The sequence below is a fragment of the Dioscorea cayenensis genome, chromosome 24 (genome assembly GCF_009730915.1).
Source record: "Dioscorea cayenensis subsp. rotundata cultivar TDr96_F1 chromosome 24, TDr96_F1_v2_PseudoChromosome.rev07_lg8_w22 25.fasta, whole genome shotgun sequence".
Classification (NCBI taxonomy): Eukaryota; Viridiplantae; Streptophyta; class Magnoliopsida; order Dioscoreales; family Dioscoreaceae; genus Dioscorea; species Dioscorea cayenensis.
The window spans coordinates 337232-363964 of record NC_052494.1 but is presented as its reverse complement, the minus strand read 5'-3'; the positions used below and the strand labels follow the sequence as shown (position 1 = coordinate 363964).

Genomic DNA, 26733 nt, shown 5'->3' with positions numbered 1-26733 from the left:
ATGAGGTCATACAAAAATATTAATATTTATCAATATTTGAATATATAATAATTATTATTGGGTATATTTTGGATAGGTACACAATTTGGTGTGATATATATATATATATATATATAATATAAATAATAACAGTACTATTTTGAAAAGTCAAACAGGAAACTCAAGATATTTCCAATGTATACAAACAAAAATTTAAATATCAAATCATTACAAAAATATAAAATATCACTAGCAACGATGCTAAATTTGAAATCAAATTTGATAATTTTTTTTTTTGAAAGAATAAAAGAAGTTTTATTTATAGTTATTTTTTCTGAATTATAATAAAGTTAATATTTTATTTTTCTTAATTTGAATAATAAGATTTCCATCTCATGCAAAACTTCACATATTTCACGTGCGCATATTTGCAAAACTTTGACTTAAAAAAATAATCATTTATTTGGAAAGGAAAAATAAAAGGAAATATATTACCAATAATAAAATTAATATTTTGAAATTCAAATAAAATAGACAACATATTTCCAAATATGCAAACAAAAAGCCTGTTTGGATAGGCCAAAATTATGGCATAATCTGTACAATATGCCATAATTTAATATTTTCTGAGAATTATGCCATATTGCCTGTTTGGGTACTTATTTTAAACTATAAAATTATAGTATAATATACGCATTATGGCATAAAAAAATATTCCACTCTTAGTAGAATATTTTTTTATTGTAAAAAGTCTCTCTTTCTTTTTTGATCTAGCAACCGGTCACCAGTCCACCGGTGGCTCGGCCAGCCTCCGGCGACCGGCCACCAGTCCGACCGGCGGTCCAACCGGCCTCCGGCGACTGGTCATCGGTCTACCGACAGTCCGATCACCGGTCCATCGGGCTCCGGTGACACGTCGGCGATCCACCGGTGATCCGGCAGGCTTCCGGCGACTGGTCACCGGTCCAACCGCCAGTCCACCGGCCTCTGATGATACACCGACGATCCACTAGTGGTCCGGCCGACTGGCCTCCAGGACACACCGGCGATCCACCGGTGGTCTAGTTGCATACCGATCGATTTCCGTATTTTTTTTATTTCGGTAACCAAACACTCATTCTGTAGGAATAAAATATGTTATAATTTCTGTAATAATCACTTACACTTCCTACATAATAAAATTATGCCATATTTTTTTATTTTGCAGCCAAACAGGTCTAGATATAAAAATAATCAAACATATAAAATATATATACCCAATGATGCCACAATCTTGAAATTAATATTTGAAATAATTAATATCTGTAATTTAAATTTAAGATACATAAATAACTCTATTAAACTAGTCAATCAAGGAAAATAAAAGGAAATTCATTACAAATATCAATTAAAAAACTCAAATTATTTCCAAATATATAAATATATATATATATATATAATCATTAGAAACAATAAAGTATCTCTACATAATCTTCAAATCAAACATTAAAATCATTAAAATATTTATTAATACTTAATTTTATGATTTCACAAGGGTGTAGCTGCAAAAAGTTCATGTAATTTTCACCAAATAGCAGGGGCATTTTCGTCTTCAAACCCAAAAGTTAGAACTCCAGAGCTCCATTATATATACCAGTCTGAACCCCCGCCATGGATTTCATCCAGAGTTCTTGAAACCCTGGTTTTCATGGCGATCATTCAATGGCGCAATCCCATAGATCCATAGAATTCCTTTGATCCCTCATCCATGGCGTCGTTCTTGGCGGCGTCTCTTCGATCGAAGCTCGTCTCGTGGCTTCGGCCGTGGGTGGAAGACGAGCCGGAGATTGACCTACAGCTAGGGTTTCTCAAATCCCATGGAATCGCCAAGAACATTGTATTTAAAGCTTCGGCTCTGGATTCTTTTCTTGGTGATTCTGCTCGGTTGGTTTTCAGGCGGGTTAGAGTCAGGGAGTTCTCTGTTCGGGTTTGTCCTTGGTCGAGCCCTTCGATTGTTGTTGAAGTTCGGGGCGTTGATGTAACGCTTGCTCTGAGGTTTGTTTGATGCTAATTCTTGTTTTTATTATTATTCTGGAGGTGAATGAAAGATTTTAGTGTTTTTTTGAAGGGAGACGGCAGAGGAGGAACGGTTGATCAGGAAAGATTTGGCATTCAGGGAGAGAAGGCATAGAGAAAGGAAGGAGGTGATTGCTTCCATTGATCCTGAGGTACTAACATGAACTTTGTCTTCTAATTTTTTAATCTAGAATGTATACTAAGTTTAGAAATATCACGGAAATTATTAATAATTATCATTCCAATGGAAGTTCCATGTAAATTCTTGAGCTCCATTGTGTTGACTGAAGGTTCCTTGTTTTACAGAAAATTCAAATTAAAGTAAGTTAATTTCATCTGGATTCATAAACTAATTTCAAAGTATAGAAGTGAATTACTGATGATGTTATAGCAAGCATGAAGTATCTTTTTATCATGTAATACGTGCATGACAACTAGTCAGGGTTTAATTGTGTTTTCACATGAAATTCAGGGTGCATCTCTTCATGAAATGATCGAAAAGTTGATACTTGGGATGTCTTCTGAAAACGGGCTTATGACAATGTTGTCCATGGTTTTCCTAAGGAGCTGTCAGGTACTTCTCGAAGATATACACTTGCAGTTACTGCTTTTTGATCCCCATGCGGGCTTTTTGAAGGTTGACAAATTTACTGTTGAACCCCATTTTTCTGAGAAAGCCTCTCTTTTAAGAGGATTTATGCACTTGCTACCGTTTGCCAAAAGGGAAAACACTATGGAGATTAATTGTCATACTTTGGAGCTAGGATTGAAGGAGAATGCCCATCCAACTTGTATGGCGTCGTTGGGGGGTTTAACTACAAATATCAAGTTGTATAAACTTCAACCTGCTGGCTATGTTGTTCAAGCTGAACATTTAGACTCCAAATTTTCTCTAATAGACATTCTTATTATTCAGATAGTCTTGAATCTAATAACTCCAGATGAAAGAGAGGATACTAGGAATGGCCAGGATCTGTGGAGAATAGCACTGCATAAAGCTGGCTGTTTGACTCTGGGTAGGTTTTCTTTGCAGAAGGCAGTTGAAACGGTTATCCTCCAGCTTCGCTATGTTCATGCTTATGAGTCATTGCTATTATTGGTTGGCTACTCTGCTGGAAAGATGTTTAAGTCAAATTTAGCTGGTGCATTCAGTGATAGAAAAAAATTGAACCTTGTTGACCATCAGTGGAGAGCAGTTTGTGAACTAGAGAAGAGACTGCCTGCTGATGCTGTTGGACGAGCACGTCGAATAGCACGTAAGAGGACTTTGTTGCAATTGCACGCTAAGAACATGGAATCACATGCCAGGGCCACTACTACTTTCTCACATAAAGTTCTTCTTCTGGCTGTACTTTGTTGGAAAGCTATCATAGCCGTCATGCAGTTTGTTGGTCGCTTTGTCGACATGCTGAGTTTTTCAAGAAAGTGGTGTAAAACCAGCAGAGCATCCTCACCTTTTCATCCTCGTATTTCAGGTGATGTTGATGAGGAGCTCCCCTTCAGTCTAAATCTTGGGAAACTTAATATCACTCTATGTCCTGCATTTTCTGGCCAATCTATTCTAAATGACAAAGCAGGTACTGGCTATAAGCCTGACGATAAAATCTTTCCTTCATTTTGTGTTCTGGTGAACCTTTTGTGCATAGTTGGTGTATCTGGATCTGCTGGAAAATCAGTGTTCATAGCTTTTGAAGAACTCAAAGTTAGCCATTCCTCTTCATTAATTGTTTCTCATACAGGGAGTGATCTGATGCACCAGAGAAATCAATCTCCTAAAAAGCTTCCCAATGCTAAAAGTACAAAAAAGGTCATATTGTGGAGTGATCCTGCTCCAATGCATCATCCTGGAAGATCAGATATTATGAATTCTTCTAATTATACCAGCGATGGCATCTATATTTTGAAAAATAACCTAAGGTCCCTGTGGTCAAATTGGATGAAAATTCATGGGGAGTATGAAGAGAGTGGTATTATGCACGTCAGGCAGCCCTTTTTTTTATGTGAGATTAAAAGCTTTCTTGTTGATTCAAGTTGTAGCATGGGGGATATTGGACTTTTGAAATGTAGTTTGGTACTTGGAAAATTGAATTTAGAATTGGATCATGGGTTTGTTTTCGATGCTACTCTGCTGTTTAGGCAGGTGCAGCACTTTGTTCATCGGACTGATGTGATTGGGATATGGAGCCTTTCACCCTCTTCAAGCTATGCTGATATGACGACAGAAATCAGATTGGAGGATTCATTAGAATTCTACACTAACAGAATGAAAGTGGCCATATTTGGTATAATTCCTAATAAGAACATTCAAGTTGGGGCACATATAGCAGGGACTTGTATTAGAATGTCATCTCAAAGAGAAAATTTTCCTATTACCGTAGATCATGTTGTTAACATTGATAAGGGGAATGGTGGCTATTGTGTAGGAGTTGATGTGGGGGATATTGACTTTGTTATATGGCCAACTTCTAAAGTCATTTTATCAAAGTTGATGGGGAAATCAGGTGTGGCTGAAGCAGGGGCTGATTTTATTTGGTTAAGAGAACTTCAGTTGGTAGAAACCCCAAAGGCACATGGAGATGAAAGTTTTGTATCTCATGGCTGTATTGCACTTAATGTCTGCCTAAAGTTATATGAAATTACTGCCTTTGTTTCTGATTTAAAACAAGACCAACAATCTCTCTCTGTTGGACCCATGTCAATTACTTCCCATTCATCAATGCGCAGGTTCTGTTGTATAATAACTCTTCTTACTTCGGATCATATTTTTACTTCACTTGAATATTCTTTGAATTCATTGCACCTTGTGTGCCATCTTTTATTATTTTGTGAAGTCCTTTTACTTTGAATATGATTACTTGCATATATGCTCTAAGAACATATTGTACATGGAAGAATCTTTATATTGGGATTCGCGACATCAGGGACTCAATTAGTGAATTCATTTCACATTGTCCTTTCTTGCTTGCTTGAAGCATGCTATACCTGGAAAGCCTCCTTGTGCTAATCAGTAGTCTTCTACCATAAGAAATGCTATCATCAGAGCTTAAGGTAGTCTGCTAGGCAACTGATTGCATTACTCTTCAGTGTATGTTACGAAAATTGCACTCTTAGTATTCAATTAAGGTTTGGTTTAAGATCAGAAAATGTGGTCCTTATATCGCTTTCCCCCTTTGGGAAACGTAGATCTCATGGTAGCCTTGTTTAACTTCGTAACTTTTTTGGATGCAATATATGGAAAAAGGGAACAAACATACTGGGTAGGAATTCATGTTTTTCATTATTTGAATCCTAACCTCTTTGTATGTTGTATTGTAAGAAATCATGAATTTAAAAATTGAATTGATAAAATTTTGTTAGTTTAGAAGCACATTTCTGGAATCCAAACTTTTTTGTGGTGTACTACTGAATAGCCAAGACCTTGTTAAGGTGTATGTTGGGAATTCAAAACTTGTCAAATATAGCTTAGAATAAATTCAAAATTTTATAAATGGCTTTCTGTCAATTTAGATTTTTATTTTTTTAATGTTGGAATTATTTAAGGCTTTTAAGCTTTTGAAGATGTCAAAGGACAAATACAAGGTTAGATGGAATGAATAGATAGCAACCTGGTCATGTGTATTAAATTTGGTGCAAGTTGTTACCACCTATTATATTTAATTAAGCTTTCTTTTCTTAAACATGGAATTTTTGGGCACCAAAATGTGCCATTCCACTAACTTAAGTATAGGATATCAGAATATGGTTTATGTGCATCATGCCAACCAGATCATTTCTGTCTTGGTTACAATGCCAGTACTGTTGCTATTTAATTCTAAAAGATATGCACTAGGAGAACCTTTTTAACGTTTTTCATTTGTTAATGTTAGTGTTACGTGCTTGTATTGGTTCACTTGATATTTTGACATTACTGTGCAGAAACTTGCATGGTTCTCCTTTTAGTATTGAGAAGTATGGATGTTCTTGCATGCATATTTTATGATGCCAAGACTCCAAGTTTCTTCTTTAAGTGGCTGACTGATAAATCATATTTTTTTGCAGAGATTATATTTGTTCATTATTCACAACAGAAAATGTCCTATCATTGGTTGTCAGTGGACTAACCACTGGAGCTGCTGCTTTAATATGCACAAATTATTTATGGGAATTCATTAAGGTAAAGTACTTGACTTTTCAGTCAATTGGGCCATACTTTTCCTATTTCTACAGTTGAACATGGATGTTAATCAAAGACATTCTTGAATTATCTGCTAGGAAACTTTATCATGTTTTTCCAAATAATTTAATATTGTAACACATCAATCAACATGCCTTTTTTTCATGTTGCTGAATAATGCTAAAATTTTGTTTCCATTTATTGTGCTAGTGTTGTATAGCCATTAGTTTACCTGTGTTTATAGGCTGCAGATGCTCTGATCTTAGAATTTATCTACACAAGTTATGGAGTGCTGATTAAATTGTTGCTTGGAGTTAATTATGTGTTGATGCACTTTTTGAGGGCAAGGTTTGCTGTTTATTACATAGGCATGTATGTGTAAGCTGGAGAGCCTATGGTGATGTTTCCTGTTCTATTCAAAGAGGATTAAAATCTGCCCTATGAAATCTGCTTATCTTCAATATGTGACATTATCAAGAAGAAAGTAGAACACAACTATGCAGAAAATCTTGGAATAAGGGCCTGATGCTTTCTTACAGAACCTTAACAATGAAAATTTGGGCTTCTGAGTTTTTATTTATTAATAGAGAGATATAGTTATCTAAAAGGTGGAATCAGATTCCGTTTGTAGCATAGGCTAATTCTTACCAAAACAAAAGTGAAGCAACATTCGTATAAAAACATTGAGCCTATGGCTTGCATTCCTAACAACAGTAGATCCAAATCAAAGGTTATCCCACATTGATGATCTTTATATGAATGTGAAAATCAACAGAGCTATGGTGGTGATTACAGATACAAGAGGTTCATGACTACTGTTCTTAACATTCTAAATATTATTTTTCAGTAAAACTCTTGACCCTTGCTATCTATACAAGTATTTTTACACATCTCCTGGTAAAGTTGTCTGGACACACTGTCTAGGTCGCTTCAACCTCCAGGCTGGGGTTATACTGATGTCCTGTTTTTGGTATTCCTTCGTACATATAAAATGGGCTGAGTGGGCAGTGCGCATAACATTTTTCCTTCATTTATTCATTTCATTGCTTATCAATCCTATATTTTCAAACTTTCTTATTTCAGGTTGCTGAAAACTTTCTTTCATTGGCATCGCGTCTCCATATTGATTCCAATGATTTTGGTATTTTGTATGCTGAAGATTTTCTTGGCAAGTTAATTAGCTATTCCAAGAAAGTAAAAAAAAAGAAAATAATTCAATCCAGGGGTCTTGAGAAAACAATGATCAGTAAGAATACTGCACAGGTTCAGGTTGATACCATTATTGAGTTTGAGTCAATAGATGTCATTTTCATTGACTCACAAAGACATGTTACTGGGACTCAACTGACGTCTGATGCAGCTTCTAGCAGTGGCATGATTAATCATAGCATGCCTATTACAGACATGTTTGATCTTCCTGATTATGGTCTTGGAGTTTTTATTCAGAAACCTTGTATTAAAATTTCTTGGGAAGAAAAGTTTTTGAGAATGGTGATGGATTTGTCTGGGGTTCAGTCAGTCATTTTCAGGCATCAAATTCTGAAGGAATTCCACACTAATGTACCACACATTAAAGGATCAATCTATCAATCCCTTAACCATTTTTATGAATTTTCTCTTTCTCATTTTATATTTTCATTATATGCTGGCTCCCAAGGCAGTGTTATGCCTTCTTCAGATGCCTGTAGTTCAGTAGATGGTTCTGACCTCTGCAGCCCTAGGACATTGTATACAGTGGAGGAGCCTCGTTTGGATGAAGGACCCAGTCACATATTTCATCGCCCTAATCTCAAACTGGAAACAATTGAATTGCTTGCTGCAAACAATCTTATGCTATATTCAGGTTGTGGAGTTTTAGTTGACATCAGGCTTGGAGACATGCTGATGGTCGAATACTCCATGAAAATCCTTCAAACAAAATTGGATCGAGCCATGAAGCTAAAGTTCTCTGTCCGTGTCAGTGAAGAACATACTACAGTCAATTGCAAAATCCAGGTGCTGATTGTAGCTATTTTATGCCTGTATCTTTTCTAAAAATCTGATGATGAAATCTGTAGTACTGGTCTTTATGAATCTTCCTTTATCTGTTAATGAAACAGAAGTATTCAAATGCTTGTTTTCTGAGGTATAATAATTGTGTTGGACAGGGTGGCTATATATTTCTTGAAACATTGGCATTGACTACATTTGTTGAGTGCTTGGAAGCTTACTCTCTGCTGATCAGTACTTTTTCACAGTGGATATTTAATGTGCCTCAAAAATCATCTAGACAAGCTGAAAAACCTGTCTTTCAAGAAAGTCTTGGTGGCCCTACTGACCACTGTGATTTGGTGCATGCTACAACACCTTTGTATTCAACATCACAAAAAGGGTTCCTTCAGTCCAAATTGAACTTCTTAGAGGACCTTGCTGTAGATATATCACAATTTTCTTTTATTCTTGCAGTTCAAGATGGATCTGGTGATGATGATCTCTAATTATTATGTTGCAATTATCATCCTGCTTGATGATGTGTTATGTTAATCGTCATTTGTATTTTCTGTTGTAGGTGGGTTTCAAACTTCTTCTGTAGAGGTTGGCGCCACTTTTAACCTTATGAACTTTGGGAGAAAAGTCTTATTTGACTTATATCGCTTGACGATTTTCACTGGGTATCTTTATAGTGATATGTTACATGGAGCAAGGTATTAATCGATGCCCATTCTTTGGTTGGTTTTCTATTGCAAATTACAGTTAATTGTACTCTTCCTTCTCAAATTGTCAGAGATGAGCCTCCTGCTCTTGGAGGAATTCACTCCGAACATGCTACAACTTCTCTGGGAGAAATTTTGACAGAAGATGATGTTTTTGAGTCTTCTCATTCTGGTAATCATAGTTATATCTTAAAACATTTGGCTGCTTCTGCTTTAATTGAGAATCTGGACTCTGGGGATAGACAAGACTTTCTTCCAGCAACGAGCTATTGGGCAGGCAAAGGTTCTGTGTCTGGGTTTGACATGACAATCACATTATCTGAGATTCAGGTCAATGATGTTCTATTTTAATTCAACATTTAAATTTACTTATTTCTTTGATTACAACATTACCAGTTAATTCAAGAAAACCAAATTTGTGTTCTGACGAGTAATATGGCTGGTGGTTCTGAACTTTGGAAGCATTTGCCAATCTATATTATGTGCTTTGCATAATGGCAACTTATCTTGTTTCCAACATTCGGAGTCTTATTTTTATCTGAGTTGTATAATATGGAATTGGTATTTATTTTTTTGTCTTTTTGCATATGGTTTTCTTTATTGTCCATGCTTCCACATTTGGTTTTATGTTTGAGAAATTAAAAATAACAATATTCACATGATGAGAGATGAAATAATGCCGCGAGTATCTAATCTGTGGCTGAGATAACAAATAGAAATCATGCATGACTGGTGGAACTGCTAATGGGTTGCTGCCTGATAGTCAGACTGGAAATTTAAGTTATATTCTCACTTCTCCCTGAGAAACTTGGCGGCATTTCTGCCATTGGCAATGGTTATAACTTTAGTTCTTCTTGAATATTTTGTCCACTTTAAGCCATGTTAGTTTAGTTATTGCATCTATAATTATAGATCAAACTAAAATTGGTTCTCTTTTTTTTTTGCACTTCTTACAGGCCTGGTCTTGATTAATGACTATTGTAATATTTTAACCTTCATATTTTTTGTGATTTATCAGCTTGTTGCCATCTGGTCTGTCTTTTTTTTTTTGGGGGGGCTGTTTATCATGCTAATCTAGTTGTCAATGATGTGATCCACTTGGAGAAGTTCTGGATCGGTTCTCGCTGATCATCACTTCTTTAATTTGGATTTCCTTAATTATAAATTTGGATTTGTCTGCAGCTGCCATAATGGTTTATATGGCAAAGTATTATGATTAATAACCGCTCCAAATGAATTAATTTGGTTATGAGATCATCCACTAAGGGACCTGATCTGCATAAAGATATCTTGGCATGGATAGTTGGTCTCTATTGTGTTTCCAAGTAAATATGTTGATCAGTAACCTTCAGGCATGGCCAATCAATATAGGCAAACCACCATACCATGATTGTAATCTGCTTACCGCAAAATTTTTTGTAGTCTTCCCATTCGATGAAGGTGAAAGATGCATGCCTATGTTGGTTCGTGATATAAAGATGGTTATGTAGTCAGTTTCATTTCTTGCTGGACAGTAATACTTTTGCATATTTGTTTTCATAAGGAGCTAGAAATCGGACTTTTTCCTACCCCTAGGCAGTCCTTTTGCAGTGTTCCTTTCATTTAATTGTATTTTTCATCTTCAAAAATGAGGCCTAGATTTACTTTGCATTAGAAAACATTCCACTGCTATGATCCAAAGAAAACCTGTGCCATCTATTCTAGTAAAAAGCTGAGTAAAATGCTTAGTGTAAACTGTTGCCAGCTCCTTTTACGCGGTCAAGCTGAAACCAAATTGCTGCTCATATCGTAGATTTTTGTTGTAGTTGTTGTTTGTTTATTTTTTTGTTTGTTTGCAAGTGTAGACATGAATCAATTGCTTGCCATCCACAAGCTTGATAGTTTTTATTTGTTTTTCATTTTAGTATCCATATCCAATTAGTATGATGCCCTTGTTGGTAATTTTAATGGTATCTTGTTAGCCTTTTCTGTTGGTTAACTCAGTATGTATTTTCCTCAGATGCTTTTGGATCTGGCTGTGTTGTTGTCTGGGGTATCCAGTGGAATGGCAAATGAGAAACAGAAACAGAACATTGCTTTTAGGAATCAAGGCCAGATCAATAACCCAGATTATGTGGTTCCTGATGGTATCAATGCTTAAAGATCTCCTTTATCACATCAAACACATTAATATTCTCAAAAAAATATTGGGCTGAGTTGGGCAACATTGTTTATTAGGAGCAATTGTGACGATCAAGGATCTTCACCAACACTTGTATTTTGCCGTTGAAGCTGTCGGTAGAAAGTATCGTTTGGTTGGAACACTTCATTATTCTCTTGTTGGAGAGCGGGCTCTCTTCAGGGTATGCTAGTATCTAGTTCCCATCTTATTTCTCCCTTATCTTCAAGGAAAAAGGCCTTAATTTTTATGCTTCAATTCATTTACTGTCATTTTAAGTTCTCAAACTATGTTGTCTTTGTCTTAACTAGATATTTTGTATTCTCTAAGATAATTGTGCCTAGTATTTTAACCTGTTTGATATATTTCCCAAACCGAGCATGGATATTTGGGCATACCATAGCATTGGGCAATGCTAGGTTTTTTTGTTGTTGTTATGGTGCGTAGCATGCGCTGGAGTGCATGTGTGTGGTCTGTCTATTTATTTCCAAATATCCTTCTATCTGACATAAAAATGCTTTTTTCTATTGGAAATGGTTAGCAATGCATCAAATATCACATGAGGAAGGTCGGATGCTATCTAAAACACCAACTTAGTTGGGGAGTCAAAACATCACTAGGGATTTAAATGCAATCATTATTTACTAAGATTTTACTTCTAGAAAATTTTTTCCTATGATGTTTGAAATCTATAGCAGTACCATCCTTACTTTGGATTGGGAATTTAAGAACAGTATCTTTCTTTTTTTGGACAGTATTCCTGTACTTGTCAAATCCATGAACTGATTTTCATTTTTCCATGCTGAAACTTCCAAGTAAATTTGTGGTCTTGATTAACTTCTCACTGAAGTTCTGTTGTAATTTTTAAGCCCTTTCCTTGTTTATGTTGATTTAATGTTCCAATCTCATATTATGTCATTGTGGAGTATTTGTAATCATATCTTCTACATTGAACTGGTCTCTTTTCTAGGTGAGTTACTATAAGAGATGGGGGTCAAGGGCTTCATCATTTTCTTTGTTATCATTGTATGCAAAGAATGATGAAGGTGAACCATTGCGTCTGAACTTCTGCCCAGGATCTGACTTTGTTGAAATCTCTAGCAGTGACGATAAGAGCTGGGCCCAGTGGCAATTCTATCCATACATGTCAGATAATTATGAGGATGATAATGTTGTGAAATCATATGGCATATCTGTTAAGAATGCTTTGTACCTTGTGAACAAGAAGAATAATTCTGCCGTCGCTTTTGTTGATGGCCGTCCAGAATTTGTTAAGAAACCTGGGAACCCACTAAAGGCAAAGGTGATCAAGAGAACTTCTCAAACAATTGATATTGAGAAACAGGATGTTTCTAACAAATTCTCTTCTAGAACTTCTGAAACCAATGTTCAGGGAGGGTCATTTTCTGGAAGTGGGGAGGAGTCAGTGCTGGAAAACAATCCCCCACATATAAATATTACCATTGACAGTATTAGTTTGACCATTCTTCATGAAGTTTCAGACAAAAATCACAAAATGCCACTTCTTCAGAGCTGCATCAATGATATGAATGTAATTGGTCAGGTGTTGCCATCAAAGTTCAGAATTATCAGCTTATTAAATTTTGCAACCCAATATTTTGATGCACAAAAAGATCTATGGTCAGTGTCTAGACTGCAGAGCACACACTATCTTTATTTAGTTTTTTCTATTTCTTTCAAATTACTCTTACGGAATTTGTTAAGTTGTCAAATAAGATCTAGCTTCCTTAAATTTGTTGAGTTGTTGAATAGGATCTAACTTCTCATAATATAAATTGAGCATGCAGGAGGGAACTCATTTCTCCCATTCATATGTGTTTGCTATACCATTCTAGATTTACACCTGAAAGGTCTCTGCATCAAAAAGTTCCTGTTCATTTCTATTTTAGGATGAAGCAGGTCAGAAGGCGTGGTCCTTAATTTACATTTAATTCAATGATAGTTGGTGCCAGCCCTGTTAAGATCATGAATTTCTTAATTGCAACCTTGTTATTGTTTTGGCAGGTAGCGATACATCTGACAACACTTTCCCTTGATATACTTCTTTATATTGCGGGGAAGTTGAATCTAGCTGGTCCATATGCAATAAGAAGCTCAATCATCTTTGGCAATTGCTGTAAGGTTGTTGATTTTGCTAACATGAATATATTTGCATGTTTGCCCAATTTTACTACAATCCAGGAAAACACCCCTGAATGATGTCTTTTTTTTTTAAAAAAAACAAAAAATTTATTTTTTTTTAATTTTTTTTAAATTTTTATAAAGCATGATCTACCTTTAGTTCAGAGTCTTCAGTCTTTCCTAATTATGAATATACTGTAGACTTTTATCATTCACTAGCAGGTTTGAAATACTCAATTATAAATAAAGCAGTAAATTCTCAATCAGCTGAAGCTGTTGATCCTGAGTTTCTTTGAATTAATGACCATCCTTGCAAATGGAATTTTTGTTGTTTTAGGTGAATGTTGCTAACTATTTCTACCCGGAGATAATTCAGATCATACATGTTTTTGATATGACGCTGATTTATTCTGGTTATTCAATGGACATATTGTTAACTGTTGCAGCTAGAAAATCAGTCAGTTTTGAGACTCATTTGCCATTTTGCTGATAATCAAGAAGCGATAATCCCTGGAAAACAATCAAGTTCGGTATTGTTAAGGTAGTGATTATATCAAATATTTCTCTTATAAGCTTTGGAATGATCCCATGCTTCCTTGTGTCATATTATTATATTAGAGTTATTAGTAACTTCCTGATAAATACAATGAAAGATACATCTCAAGATGACATGGGTAAAGAATAAATGGCTGGAATCCAAGGTGTTCAATTTTCATAAGTTTTTCTGTTCTTTTAGTATTGTGTAATTTGTGGTAAAACTAATTTCATCAGTTGTGATTGAAGTTCATACCGGATGATTCAATTGCATATTAGTGGTTGTTAGAGAGAGAAAGAGAGAGATTGAAGTTCATACCGGATGATTCACTTGCATATTAGTGATTGAGAGAGAGAGAGAGAGTTGGTGCATTTGCATATATAATGCCATCTTACTTAACATATTGTGGAGAGTTTTGAGAGTTGATGTTCTGAGAATTTGAGTCACTCATCAATCATGTTCACTAAAGATTTAAACTCTGTTCACTCCTACTTTGTTAGGAATTCGATCATCATGTGAAATACTTAAGCCCTGAGAGCAGTTTTGGATACAAACTTATGCTACATCAATGCTAATAGTTCTTAGAAGGATGTGGATGGATTCTTTTATCTTGAAGCTTTTCTACAATCTGTGTTTTTTTTTTTTTTAAATTATGGTAAGAAGTGGAGTACCAGATTTGGATGTGTTTCATACTATGAAAGCTTCTTCCTTCATATGCATAATCATCTTACTTATAAGAGGAATTACTCTTCTGTAGATGCATTGTTGCTACAATTTTTTATTTTACTGATTTCTGTTAATATTGAAAATGTTTACTCTTTGCTTTTGCATGTCCCCAAGTTACATAGCGTCGAGTGGTCAGCTTTCTGAAAGTCAAAACTTGGTGTCAGTTTCTCTTGTTGGAGACAATGCTTTTACTACTAGTCCTATTACTCTGTCACTTTCCAAACCTGCCTTTTTGGCATGGCGGACAAGAATTTTATCTCATCATGGTAACTGATCCAATTTTGAATCAAACTATTTTATTTAGTTATGTCTTTATTCTCCAGATTATTTTTGGAGAAACACAACCAAAGGGGTAACTTTGTTACTTTTATTTGAAGCACATATGATGGTATCTAGTTTTGGTGATTTTGCTCTTTACAAAAATATTTTATTTATTTATTTATTTTTATATTTTTAGCTTTCTTCTTCTCCTCATAGTTCTGATATTTGTTGAACAGATGCAGGAAAATTCCCTGGGCCATTTATTGTGCTTGAGGTTTCCAAAAATACTGAGGTCTCTGTCACTGTGCCTGTAGTTTTGATAGGCTTCTACTAGTTATATAGTACTTTTTTTTTCATTCATTTTTTTTTTGGCGTAATTTTCAGGAAGGTCTATCACTAGTTGTTACTCCTTTGTTAAGGATTCACAATGAAAGTGGATTTCCTACCGAATTACGCTTCCGGAGGCCTCAAGAGGATGAGGCTGAAGCTGCGTCTGTTATGCTGAGAACTGGGGATACAATTGATGACTGTATGGCATCATTTGATGCTTTAAAGTTGTCAGGGGGCTCGAAAAGGGCTTTGATGTCTTTAACTCTTGGTAACTTAAACCAGACCTTGTTGGTTTCTTTCATTTGATTTGTCTAGAGGGTCATATATATATACACTAAGTGAGCACACATTTTTAAGTTTTGCATCCTTCTGTGTGTTCTTAATTGGAAATTATTAGCATTATCAAGTAAGTACAAAAATGGCTGAAATTTTTGCTGACTGTGAATAATTCATTGTAATCATGATATCTAGTTGACATGTTTGTAAAAAGCATTGTTGTTACAAGAATATATTAAAGAACTAATAATTGCCTTCTATTATCCTTTTGTAATGTTCTTCTTATTTGTATATATAGTAGGATTCTCTTCGTTGTTTTCATTTTTCATTATCAAGCTTTCATGTATGCGCGTGCACGCGCACACACACTCCATTGGTCTAAATGTTTAGGCTTGAAAATTTTGAGAAACCTATCTAAACCTTTAGATTGTAGCCTGTTCTTGGGTAAGATGTAAATTTATCCTTTGGTGAGTATAACACTCTAATCTTCAAACAGTAGGAGATTATTAAGACTGTAACATTGTTTCCTTTGAGCTCTAACTTTTGTTGTTAGCTTTCAATGAAGCAGGTTGTTATAACATCCATAGACAATATATATCATTGAATTATAGTTGTTAAATTCACTTCGATTCCTACGATTCACTAATGATCCGTTTGATCTGGTAACGATTCGATGATATTTCCGATTCATATATAAGATTCATATCGTTATATGTAAGAATGGGCTTGAATAGCATGATTCGGATCACGAATCGTACGATTCTAATAATAGTGATAAGAATAACATAAAGTAAATGTGGTATTATGGTCACTTTCCAGAGCATATGCGAACATAAGTAATCCTCAAAACTAGTATCTCTAATTTGCTTCACCCGCTGCAATTACCATATTCTTTCATTCTTGCCTGCTTTTCATGTTTTAATAGCTTTCATGGTACTGACTGCTAAGTATCATAAAGAAACATAAGTATTTATTCCATTCTCGAGGTAGAGGATGGTTAAGTGCATCCAAAATGGTCTTTTAGTCTAGCATTGTTGTCCGCCATTGCTTCAAGGTCAAATTCTACGCAAGAAGGCTGCTAAAATGACTGAATCATCAAAATTTATATAAATTTCACGAGAAGCTTTATGCCTTTTGATCTAACAATTGACATGTGGCATAGAGCTTTCACAAACTTTATTTCAATTAAAGATAGTGGGCCTTTGCAGGACATAAGTAGTTTCTTTGTGTCTCTTCTAATCGCTAGTTTCTGAATTTTGAGACACAAGCAGTACTTTATGTGGTACTCTATATCAAATATGCCATCTCTTGTGGGTATTTAGTGATATAACACAATTGAGTTCTCAATTATAATCTGTAAATCTTTTGCATTAACCTCATATTTGGTGGGACTCTATTAGGAACCATTCTAATGGTGGAGTTAAGGGTAGCTTTATCTGTGCATAGTGAGGTTTGGTTTCTATGAAGACTACTTATTAGGGCAGGTGATATTTTATCTCCAGAGAGGCAAAGACAATTCCATTTCCTTATCCGGTGGCTGACTTGCCAAATAAGACTGCATCTATCTAAGCTAGCTCTCAAAGTCTGCCTTTGTTAGGTATATATATATATATATATATATTTATGTTTATGTATGTTGTGCCTTACAAGGTCTGCCAAGCTAATTTAGATAAGACACTATCTTCTTTACCATGTAGTTTTTGATCAAATATTAAGTTGATTTTTTTTTTAGTTTGCTGTAAATGTGGATGCGTTTGTGATTTTGTTTGTTACATAGGCAGTATTAGGTTATCTACTCTTTCAAGCTGGAATTACCCTGGTATAAAATTGTGGTTGTCTTTTTTGCACAAATTTTTGCCCATTTACATATTGTCGTAATTGTTAGAGTGGTATTATACATTTAGAGAGTTTAAGGGTAATAACGTCTTTTTGTAATTTTGGAACTAATCCTTCTTTTATTTAATGAGAGCTGTGCCTCAATTGCAAACCAGAGAGAAAAACTATCCTTTTGGTTATGAGATCTATCAATGAATTTGATGTTTCCTTTTTCAATAGTTTGCTTGCTTGGATTGCATTAACATTAATATTGCTTCTGATGACTTGTGGAAATGTTTGGTTTGTAAACGCAGGAAATTTTCTACTATCCATTAGACCTGATGTCACAGAATATCTCAAGGAAGACATGACATCAGTTTCAACAAGTTGGTCTGAAGAATTGACGGGTGAAAAATCTGTTCGTGTATCCGGAATTTTGGATAAATTAAACTACAAGCTGAGAAAAACTTTTGGTATTGAGGCAACAAAATCATTCTTCAGCATTGTTAGTTGTCCCCTTAAAGTTGAAGGTCAGCATGTCTCCAATGTACATTTTCTTATTGAGACACTTAGAAGAGAGGTGCCTGTGATACAACCTGAAAACAGCGTGAACAAATCAGAGACTATCGTTTCACCAGTTGCATTGCAAATGCAGAAGGAAATTTTTATATACCCCACAATTCAGGTCTATAATTTCTTGCAATCAGATATTCAGGTTCTTATGACTGAAAATCAACCAGGTAAAACTATACATCTTTATTCTTGACTAACATTATTCAGAAAATTTCAAGTTGAAACTGTGTCCGAGTTTTGCAGATATTGACATGGCTAGTGCTTTTAGCAACTTTGGAAAGCAAGCAATCATTCCATGTGGTTCAAATGCTTACTTTTACGCAAATCCTGATGCTGTCTACTTCACAGTAACTTTGATTGAACATTGTTCCAAGTGCAGGCCAGTAAACAGTGGTGACTGTGTTAAAAAATTGCATAAACAAAAAAATGAGGCCCAGTTTATTGACATAGAGTTGGATTTTGGTGGGGGGAAGTACTTTGCTTCTCTAAGATTGTCTTGTGGAGAGAGAGGGATCTTAGAGGTAATGTGAAATCCCAATGCGAGATCCTACTTCATTTTCTTTCCTTAAATTGTAGTCTTTATCAACATCACCTAAATATATAAGTAGAGCGTGATGGGCAAAGAGTACACATAAATATGAATTTTTTCCCCAAAACCTACTGTCTTGGTCATTGACTTCCTTGTTTTGTTTCCAGGCAACCATTTTTAGTTGTTATGTTCTGCAGAACAACACTGATCTCCCTTTGTTCTGCTATGCTTCCAGTCAGAAGTTTCTCCCTTGGTAATGTTTGCCAATGATGTTCATGTGATTTTGTTGTCTTGTTTTACAACTTTAAATTTATGCAGGACTGAGATTGAAGCTAAAAAGGATAGCTCCAACTTTCCTCCTCATCTAGGTTGTCTTTTACAACCTATGTCTTGTGGATCATGGTTCCTGAAGTAAGTATGAGATATATATATGTTTAATTGCATGCGTATTTTAGGTTCTCACTGTTAGAGGTAGTTCACTTCAACCAAAAAGCTTAAGCTAACATATGAGAGGTCCAAACTGGCATATGCAAGTCCAAATTTTCTATATTAATTGATGTGGGATTATTAGTTACTGTAATATGCCCCTTTCCATATGTGTTACCTTTTTTGTTAGTCATGTTGTAAACAAACTGATTAACTAAGCTCTACTACCATGTTTGTAAACCGTGAAGTAAAATGAAGCAAAAATATGAGAAGGAAAAAGACTTCTGAATTCTTCATCTCCTATGAATTGACACTCCACTGTATTATATAGTAATTTATAATAGGAAAAATAGAAAAGTAAATCACTCCTAAACCTGAAAACTTTCTAACCAAATCCCTCCATTTAAGCGATTAGTTTTATCCCTCCATTTACATGTCCCTTTCACACATGTTGTCCTTTTTGTTAGTTATGTTGTAAAACAAACTAATGAACTTAACTCTACTACTATGTTACTAAACTGAATGTATTATTTGGGTTCAATTCCATCTCAAAGCTTAAGCTAATGGGATGAAAAATCCCAATTTATATATTCAAGTCCAAATGTACTAGATTAACTGATATGGGACTGTTAGTTACTCTAATGCTCATCATTTGTTGACGTTTGATATTCACGCTTTGTTTTTAATCAAATGTCTTTGATTTTCTCTAAGTGATATAGGCATCTCTTCAATTTGTAGCATGATATGTATTTTGTAATCAGATCAAACAAAGTGAATATCAAATGTTTGGGAGAGAAGAAGACATCAGAAGCATTATTGAACCTGGATATATTATCTGGCTTTACTGAGCTTTCCTTGGAAGGTTTGGATGCTGGGAATAACAATCACATATTGAAGCTCGGTGTTTCATTACACCCTAAAGTTGACAAAGCAGGTTTGCCATCTCAGTTAGTATGCATTGCCCCTAGATATCTGATATCTAATGAATCAAAGGAACCAGTGATGGTTCGTCAATGCCATCTAGAGGTCAGGATCTTTTTTTTGCATAATTTTTTTTATGGAGGATACATATGATTTTTTCTTTCTTTCTTCCTTTCTTTGTTTTTTTAAAATGCTATTTTATAATTCTGACCGTCTTCCATGATTGTTCATATCTTAAGGATGAGTTGAGTGGGGTCGTCCTTGTTCAGTCCAAACACAAAGCTACATTTTGGATGAAGAAAATTTACTCGGAAAGGAGAAAAATTAATTTCTTTCAATCAATTCTTGAAAAGCACAAAAGCAAGGATGGAGATTCGCTGATCTTTGTCCAGTTTTCCTTAAAAGAAATAGAATATGGCTGGTCTGGTCCAATTTGTGTTTCCTCACTTGGTAGGTTTTTCTTGAAATTCAGAAGAACGTCAGCTGGTCTTGGTACTCAGTCAGATTCATCTGCTTGGAAGGACAATCAGAAAGTGCAGTTTGCTGCTGTCCATATTGTGGAAGAAAGCTCCAGTTTATATTTACACTTCTATAGACCTCCAAATTTTCCATTACCTTACCGAATTGAAAATTGCATGTCTGGTACATCTATCATGTATCATCAAAAGGTAGTAATAATTGCGCCCTCAGAGGAAAACACAAAATAATTGATCCTCTTGAATAAGAGAATTTAATCTTACAGCTGTTGAACATGTTTTCATTATCTGGCGTTTTCAGGATTTTATGGAATCAGACTTGTTACTTTCTGGAGATTCAGTTGAGTATGCTTGGGATGACTTGAACTTGCCACATAAGCTAGTGGTTCAAATTGTTGGTATGTTTGATTTATTTATTTATTTATAAATTATTTCAAACTCATGATGAACAATTATTTCAGTGTGTATATTGTATTTATGCTTTAATCATCACTTTTGCCTTGATTTAAGAGCTGATTTGTCCTTCATGATTATCCCCTGTATCCTGAAATGGTGAGTTCAAGAACTTTATTGCAGATTATAACATAAACTTATGATATTGTGAAGGATTTCACAGCAGTTTATAATAATGGAAGAAATGATGCAGGTTAATTAGCGAAGAGTATTTTTGAAACCAAAACCATAGCCAGTTAGTTGCTATGGTGCTCAAATGTATGTTTGTGTTCTCATGACTAAAAAAGCATCCTAAAATCTTCTTTCTCCAATTTTGCTTAATTTCCAGTTAAACCAACATTGTCTGTATGTTTTATGTTTAAACTGTTTTTCCTTTCATTTGTAATGAGGCAGAATTCATCCTGGTTTGAATAACATCTGTAATAGGCTTTATGAAGATTTGTGAACTTATGCTGAGCTGCTGCTTTTCTGTTGTAGATATGAATGTATCACGAGAAATTAATATTGACAAGGTGTGCACATGGAAGCCATTTTTCAAGATCATGCAAAATAAAGGTCCAGTTATACCTTTGGTATCTGAGAAGAGATCAGAAGTTGGAAAAAGAACCATTGATGGCACTCGTGGATTAGAACTTTTCATGGTGGGTTATGAAGTGTTTACAGATGGGTTTACCAGAGTATTAAGAATTTGTGAGCGTCCTGATGGTTATAAAAAGGAGAAGTTGCTTCTGCCCAGCTCAAATATGCAATTTAGAGTTTCGTATTTTGCAATTCACTTGCTTGAGAATGGCAGGCAGGTCAGACTCTTCTCTAGTCATTCTATTTCATCTAGATGCCCTTGGTACCTTTTATACCAGCTTCTATATTGAGCGGCCTTGTTTATGATTCAAAATTATTATGTTTTGTATGATTTTTATTTGGTAAATTAATTACTGAAAAATCTAAATGGATTTTCTAGATTTCATGGAAATTACTGATCTAGAAGTTCAAGAATTTAGGAGAAACTAAATAAAAGTAGTAACAACCTATTTGAATTTCTTATGATGCTCGCTATGCATCTGTATAGACTACATTTGAGATGGATATGCCAAGTTTTGCCTTTGGAGATTTTTATTAATTGCAATGTTTGTATATCATTTAATAACTTATTTTGATTCACTAGTTTGCTGAGTAAATCCTGGTCCTACTTCACTCAGTTTATAAAGGAATGCTATTTTTGTTTGATGTCATGGTTCTAGACTGTGCCTTGGGTTTGATCTCATGTATAATCATGGAATTTAAATCACAATATTTATTTGAACTTTTAGTTGGTAAACCAAGTTAGCTGGGTGATGAGGGCAAGATGGAGATAATGGAAATTGAAAATTATAACTACGACTAATTCTTTCCAATTTTATAATTTTGGGTCTGTTGCGTTGATAAGCTAATCTTATCCTATGGGTGAAAAGATAGTGTGGGAATATCTCAAATGAGTTTTTCAGTTTGGGAACCATGTACAAGTGAAACTTGGTGCATTAGTTGAAAGTATAATGTCTAGAAATTCATATGTGGCTTCACTATAATCATTGGATTGTATACTGTTTTTCTCTGCAAGATGTTATATCACTCTTCACCCTGACATAATTGTTGATTATACTTGCTGAAGGATGCTCGTGGAACTGAGCTGCCAGATCGGTCCACTCTTATACTTTTAAGATTTGAAAACATAGCTTTGGATTCCTTGATTGCAGATGACTATAAATACAACCATTTAAGAGTTCAGGTAATGCTTGACACTTTTAAATCTAGGAAAAACATCCTTATGTTTTGGCATGTTGGTGACTGTTATGAAAGGCAATAATTACTATTGTGAAGTTCATTGGTGCTTCATTTCTTGTCACTTTAGGTAATTAGTGTGGATGAAAAATGGGAAGGAGCGCCATTTGCATCAATGATTCGAGGAAGTCACAGTGATCCTGGCTTGAATGAGGATATTCTTCGTGTGGTCTTTGTCCTGCAGTCGACCAATTCTAAAGTTAAACAAGTTAAATACTCCTCTATTGTTCTACAGGTACATATAAAGCTGCTATTCAAGTTGTTTTGTACTCTTGCATTTCGTAGTTCCATGTGTATGATCCATATAACTGTTATTTCACAAATTCTTACTTCCAATTGTCAAAACTATCTGAGACCATGCATTTTCAAGTATGTACTTTAGTGGTTGGCTAAGACATTATATCATTTCAGCCAATTGATCTAAATGTTGATGAGGAGACTTTGATGAGGCTTGTTCCATTCTGGAGAACTTCTGTCAGTGATCCTACAACACGGAGTCAGCAGTTCTATTTTAAGCATTTTGAGATCCACCCTATTATGGTTTGGTTTAGTTCTCTGTTGATTTTATCAATTGCAAGGATATCATATTGGATGCTCAATATTTTCTTTTATCTTCCATTTTTTTTTGTTCACATTGTGCTTATTGACTTTTCAAGATCAAAGCAAGTTTTCTACCGGGGAATCCAGATTTGAATTATAGCTCCACCCAAGAAACACTAAGGTCATTTTTGCACAGTGTGGTTAAGGTATCGTCTGAAGCCTTTTGATTTGTTTGCAAAACCTGCCATTTAGCTTTATGTTTTACACACGCTGCATGTTAACCTGATAGAGGAGGGTCTTTGTCTCTTCTTTCTCTCCTTTAGGTGCCAACAATAAAGAATACAGTTGTGCAGCTGAATGGCATCCTCCTGACGCATGCTTTAGTGACCTCTCGTGAGTTGCTTATAAAGTGTGCAAAGCATTACTCTTGGTAGGCTTCATGAAATTTGATTTGTATACTTGGTCAGCAAATACATTACATTTCTCTTTTTGATTTTTCCATTGAGTCATTTTTTTTTCTTTTTTCTATTATTTTGGAAAAAAAATTGTCATACTTGCCATCAAAGGTATGTGATAAGAGGTGTATATATGGCCAAAGGAAGTCAACTGCTTCCACCAGCCTTTGCTTCAATTTTTGATGACACAGCCTCATCTTCTCTAGATGTTTTCTTTGATCCTTCTGATGGCTCAATCAATCTTCCTGGAATTACTTTAGGTAAAATTCTTTCAATCCTTTTAGTTGGATTTTCAAATTCTTTTTCCCTTTTAATGTTTTAATTGTCATTTGGCCTGTTATGATGTTTTGTATCGACTTGTGCCTTTAGAAAGTCAATTGACCTTCCTACATGTAAATGCATGTTAACAGTTCATTTCTACCCACTATCTGCATACCGTGTTTCAAACTAGTTTTGGAAAAGTATAACTTTTGTCTTAAATTTTAAGATAGGTTTAGGTCATTAGTTTAGTTGAACTATCTTGAGTGATTTGAATCTCCTTAATCACCTAGAATATTGCCACAGCTTCAGCCTCTACATGACCTGCCCAGGGCCAAAGAAAAGTTTCAAAGTGAATATTTGCATGGTGCTTGAATAATTGGTTGAATACTTAAATTTATTGCCAGATAGTCTGAATAGGTGACACTTAATAAGATAGCTTCCTCACTCAACCTTGATTCTTCAACTTTACAACATCAGACACCTGAAGACTGAAGCCACATGCACATGAATCTTAGCACTTTTTCCTGTTGTATATTTTCTGTATATTGTGCATTGTAGGACTAATCATTGTGAACAAGTTAAATAGGAGTGGCAAATTTGCTTCTTTGCTACACACATCTATCATTTGATTGTTAGTTGAGCGTTCATCTTGGGTAGATGTAAGGAATCAGAACAATTTATTACCATGCACTCCCATTATCTATTGTATCAGGTAGAACTAACCATCTATGGTCTGAATTGCTGGATAGGTATGTTCAAATTTATCAGCATGTATGCCAAAGCAAAGGGCCTTTCAGGGACAAAGCGGTACTTTGGTGATTTGGGGAAAACTGTACACTTCATCATCTGAAATCTTTAGAGATTATATATACATATTATGTGTCCTATCAAATGCAGTCACTATCTTATTTTGTGTTCCCCACAGATGAAAATGGCAGGTTCAAATGCTCTATTTGCTGCTCTCACGGAAATTTCAGACAATGTTTTAAGTGGGGCAGAAACAAATGGTTTCAATGGCATGGTAATGGTCAAGTTAGTTTATGAAATAAATAATTATAGCTTGTTGAATCCTTGTACTGTTCTGAAAACAAATGTATTTGGGATATTTAACCTTAAGTATAGTATAGGATTAATCGTCATTTCTTACTCTTTTAATTGATGTCACAAATTTTTTCAGGTGACTGGTTTCCACCAAGGTATACTTAGATTGGCTATGGAGCCAACTTTATTGGGTGCTGCTATAATGGAAGGAGGTCCAGACAGAAAAATTGAACTTGTTCGTAGTCCAGGGGTTGATGAGGTAATTTTGCTCCAAGTATAGTTTAAAACTTTAAATTATGACCCAAGTTTAACTTATGGCTATATAATTAACTTGTTCATATGTGGATGACCTCCACCCGCAACTAGAAGAAACTCAAATTTGAAGAAATTATAATCTGTGTCCTTTATAAATAATGATGCAGCAATATATCGAAGGGTACCTGCAGGCTATGCTGGATACTAGGTACCAGCTAGAATTCCTTCGTGTGAGGGTGGTAGATGACCTGGTAAGGATTTGAGAAAGCATTTTCATCTTGTGCAGATGTTGATTTCTTTCTTCCCTCTTTCGCATTGGATGTTGGTTGTTTAGCAGCAATTGGATATGAGATTAGCTAAATGTTAGGGAAGCTCAATAGCATTGATTGCCAGAAAATTGCATTGATATTTACCATTTACCTAACAGGTTTATCTCAAGAACCTACCTCCAAACACTTCTGTCATTAATGAAATTGTGGAAAATGTGAAAAGCTTTCTTGTGAGCAAGAATTTGTTAGAAGGAGATGGTTCTACCACTTCTCATCCTTTCCGTCATTTGCGCGCTGAACATGTAAGTTTCTTTCACTGTGATTGTAATTGGAATTTCTAGCCTAGAGTTTTCTTTGAAATGCGTAAGCTTGAAAAGTAAGGTAGACTGACTTCATGCCTAAAGTGTGTAAGCTTGAAATGTGAGGTAGACCGAGTTCGTGCTCCATAGCTAAAAATGTTAATTGTTTAATGTTGGATAACTATAAGCTCTTGGTTTTCTTTGTTTACTTGGTGCATCTTTCCTCAATGTTGTGTATTTGCATCAAGAGTCACTAACAAGAAGTATAATTGTCTCGTCTATATCCCATCATAAACTCAAAAACTAAGGTTTGCATCGTATTGTACCTTTGACCTTTGGGTTGAATTGTAGGATTGGAGACTTGGGCCAGCAGTGCTGACTCTGTGTGAACACCTGTTTGTCCATTACGCAATCCACATATTGCATCAAGAAGCAAGTAAATTCCTTGTTGGCATCAGATCGAAAACCAAAAAAGATGGAGATGAAGGCGAGTCTCCAGAAGCAGGCCCAGAAAAACATACTCGGAAACAAGCTGTTGTTAAGTTTGTTTTATCAGGTATAGTTGCTTATATGGATGGGAGGTTGTGCCGTCATATACCCAATCCTATTGCAAGAAGGATTGTTAGTGGATTTTTGTTGAGCTTCCTTGATCAGAAAAGCAGTAAATGAGTTTGCAAAACTCACTTCCGCTTATGTTATCTCTTAGTGAGGTATGTATACTAGAAAATGGATTATAGTTTATATCAGCATCACATTCAAGAAGTGTGTTAAATTTGAGGTGCACCAAGAAGCTTAGCAGTAAAACTTACTGACTACATTGTCTATTTGGGCCTCATTTTGTGTAAGCGCAATTTAATCAGATCATCTCCATGAAGTTTAGTCAGGTTTTGATGTGAACCCTTTCTTATTATTGATGATGAGTTGATGTATTAGTAATCTATAATACTATTGCTCTCTCTCTCTCTCTCTACACACACACACACACCTTTTGTATTATATTTAGGTATGTCTTGGAACAACTCTAGTTTTATGCTTTAGTAATTGCTTCAAAATTCTAATACTTACTCGTAATGATTCTACTGTTTACCATTTCCAAACACTATATTTGTTTATAAGTTTCTTAGTTCCATCGATATTTAGTAGTGTTTAATAAAAGTCGAGAGATATTTTTCTTGAATCTACAGAGTTGAGGTTTAGGGTTTTGGTCTTTTTCCTTGCTTAAATGATTCAAGATTTTCATGGGTTTGTCCTATCCTGAAGAATTTCTTGCATGAGCAAACTCTACTAGACTTCTTAG

The 26733-nt window shown here is 35.1% G+C and overlaps 1 protein-coding gene across 3 annotated transcripts; it reads left to right on the top strand.

The window, feature by feature from the left end:
• The first annotated feature begins 1654 nt into the window (after positions 1–1654).
• LOC120252825 lies at positions 1655–26346 on the top strand. 3 transcript variants are annotated; one of them, XM_039260993.1, is made up of 37 exons: positions 1655–2013; positions 2087–2186; positions 2507–4758; positions 6073–6187; positions 7271–8182; positions 8335–8647; positions 8736–8871; positions 8952–9210; positions 10880–11006; positions 11098–11222; positions 12009–12679; positions 12847–12958; positions 13064–13180; positions 13627–13721; positions 14556–14707; positions 14939–14994; positions 15087–15300; positions 17438–17863; positions 17940–18217; positions 18393–18478; positions 18544–18636; positions 19413–19677; positions 19812–20240; positions 20350–20446; positions 20979–21298; positions 22147–22263; positions 22387–22551; positions 22728–22856; positions 22973–23062; positions 23180–23286; positions 23423–23571; positions 24322–24404; positions 24498–24593; positions 24750–24872; positions 25036–25119; positions 25296–25439; positions 25788–26346. In XM_039260993.1, the coding sequence occupies exons 1-37, from the start codon at positions 1727–1729 to the stop codon at positions 26103–26105; spliced, it is 9642 nt and encodes a 3213-aa protein (XP_039116927.1). In that variant the 5' UTR covers positions 1655–1726; the 3' UTR covers positions 26106–26346. The 3 variants fall into 3 exon arrangements, with proteins under 3 accessions (XP_039116927.1, XP_039116930.1, XP_039116928.1); XM_039260994.1 differs by having other exon boundaries at positions 1906–2013; positions 2091–2186; XM_039260996.1 differs by lacking the exons at positions 24750–24872; positions 25036–25119; positions 25296–25439; positions 25788–26346 and having other exon boundaries at positions 24322–24379; positions 24498–24588.
• The last annotated feature ends 387 nt before the right edge of the window (positions 26347–26733 follow it).

Bases quoted from the DNA above. Each gene is read 5' to 3' on its own strand.
- LOC120252825 (XM_039260993.1), top strand. From the start codon at position 1,727: ATGGCGTCGTTCTTGGCGGCGTCTCTTCGATCGAAGCTCGTCTCGTGG. The intron at 12,680-12,846 runs GTCAGTGTCTAG...TTGAGCATGCAG, and splicing joins GATGCACAAAAAGATCTATG to GAGGGAACTCATTTCTCCCA. The intron at 23,287-23,422 runs GTAGGCTTCATG...TTGCCATCAAAG, and splicing joins TGTGCAAAGCATTACTCTTG to GTATGTGATAAGAGGTGTAT.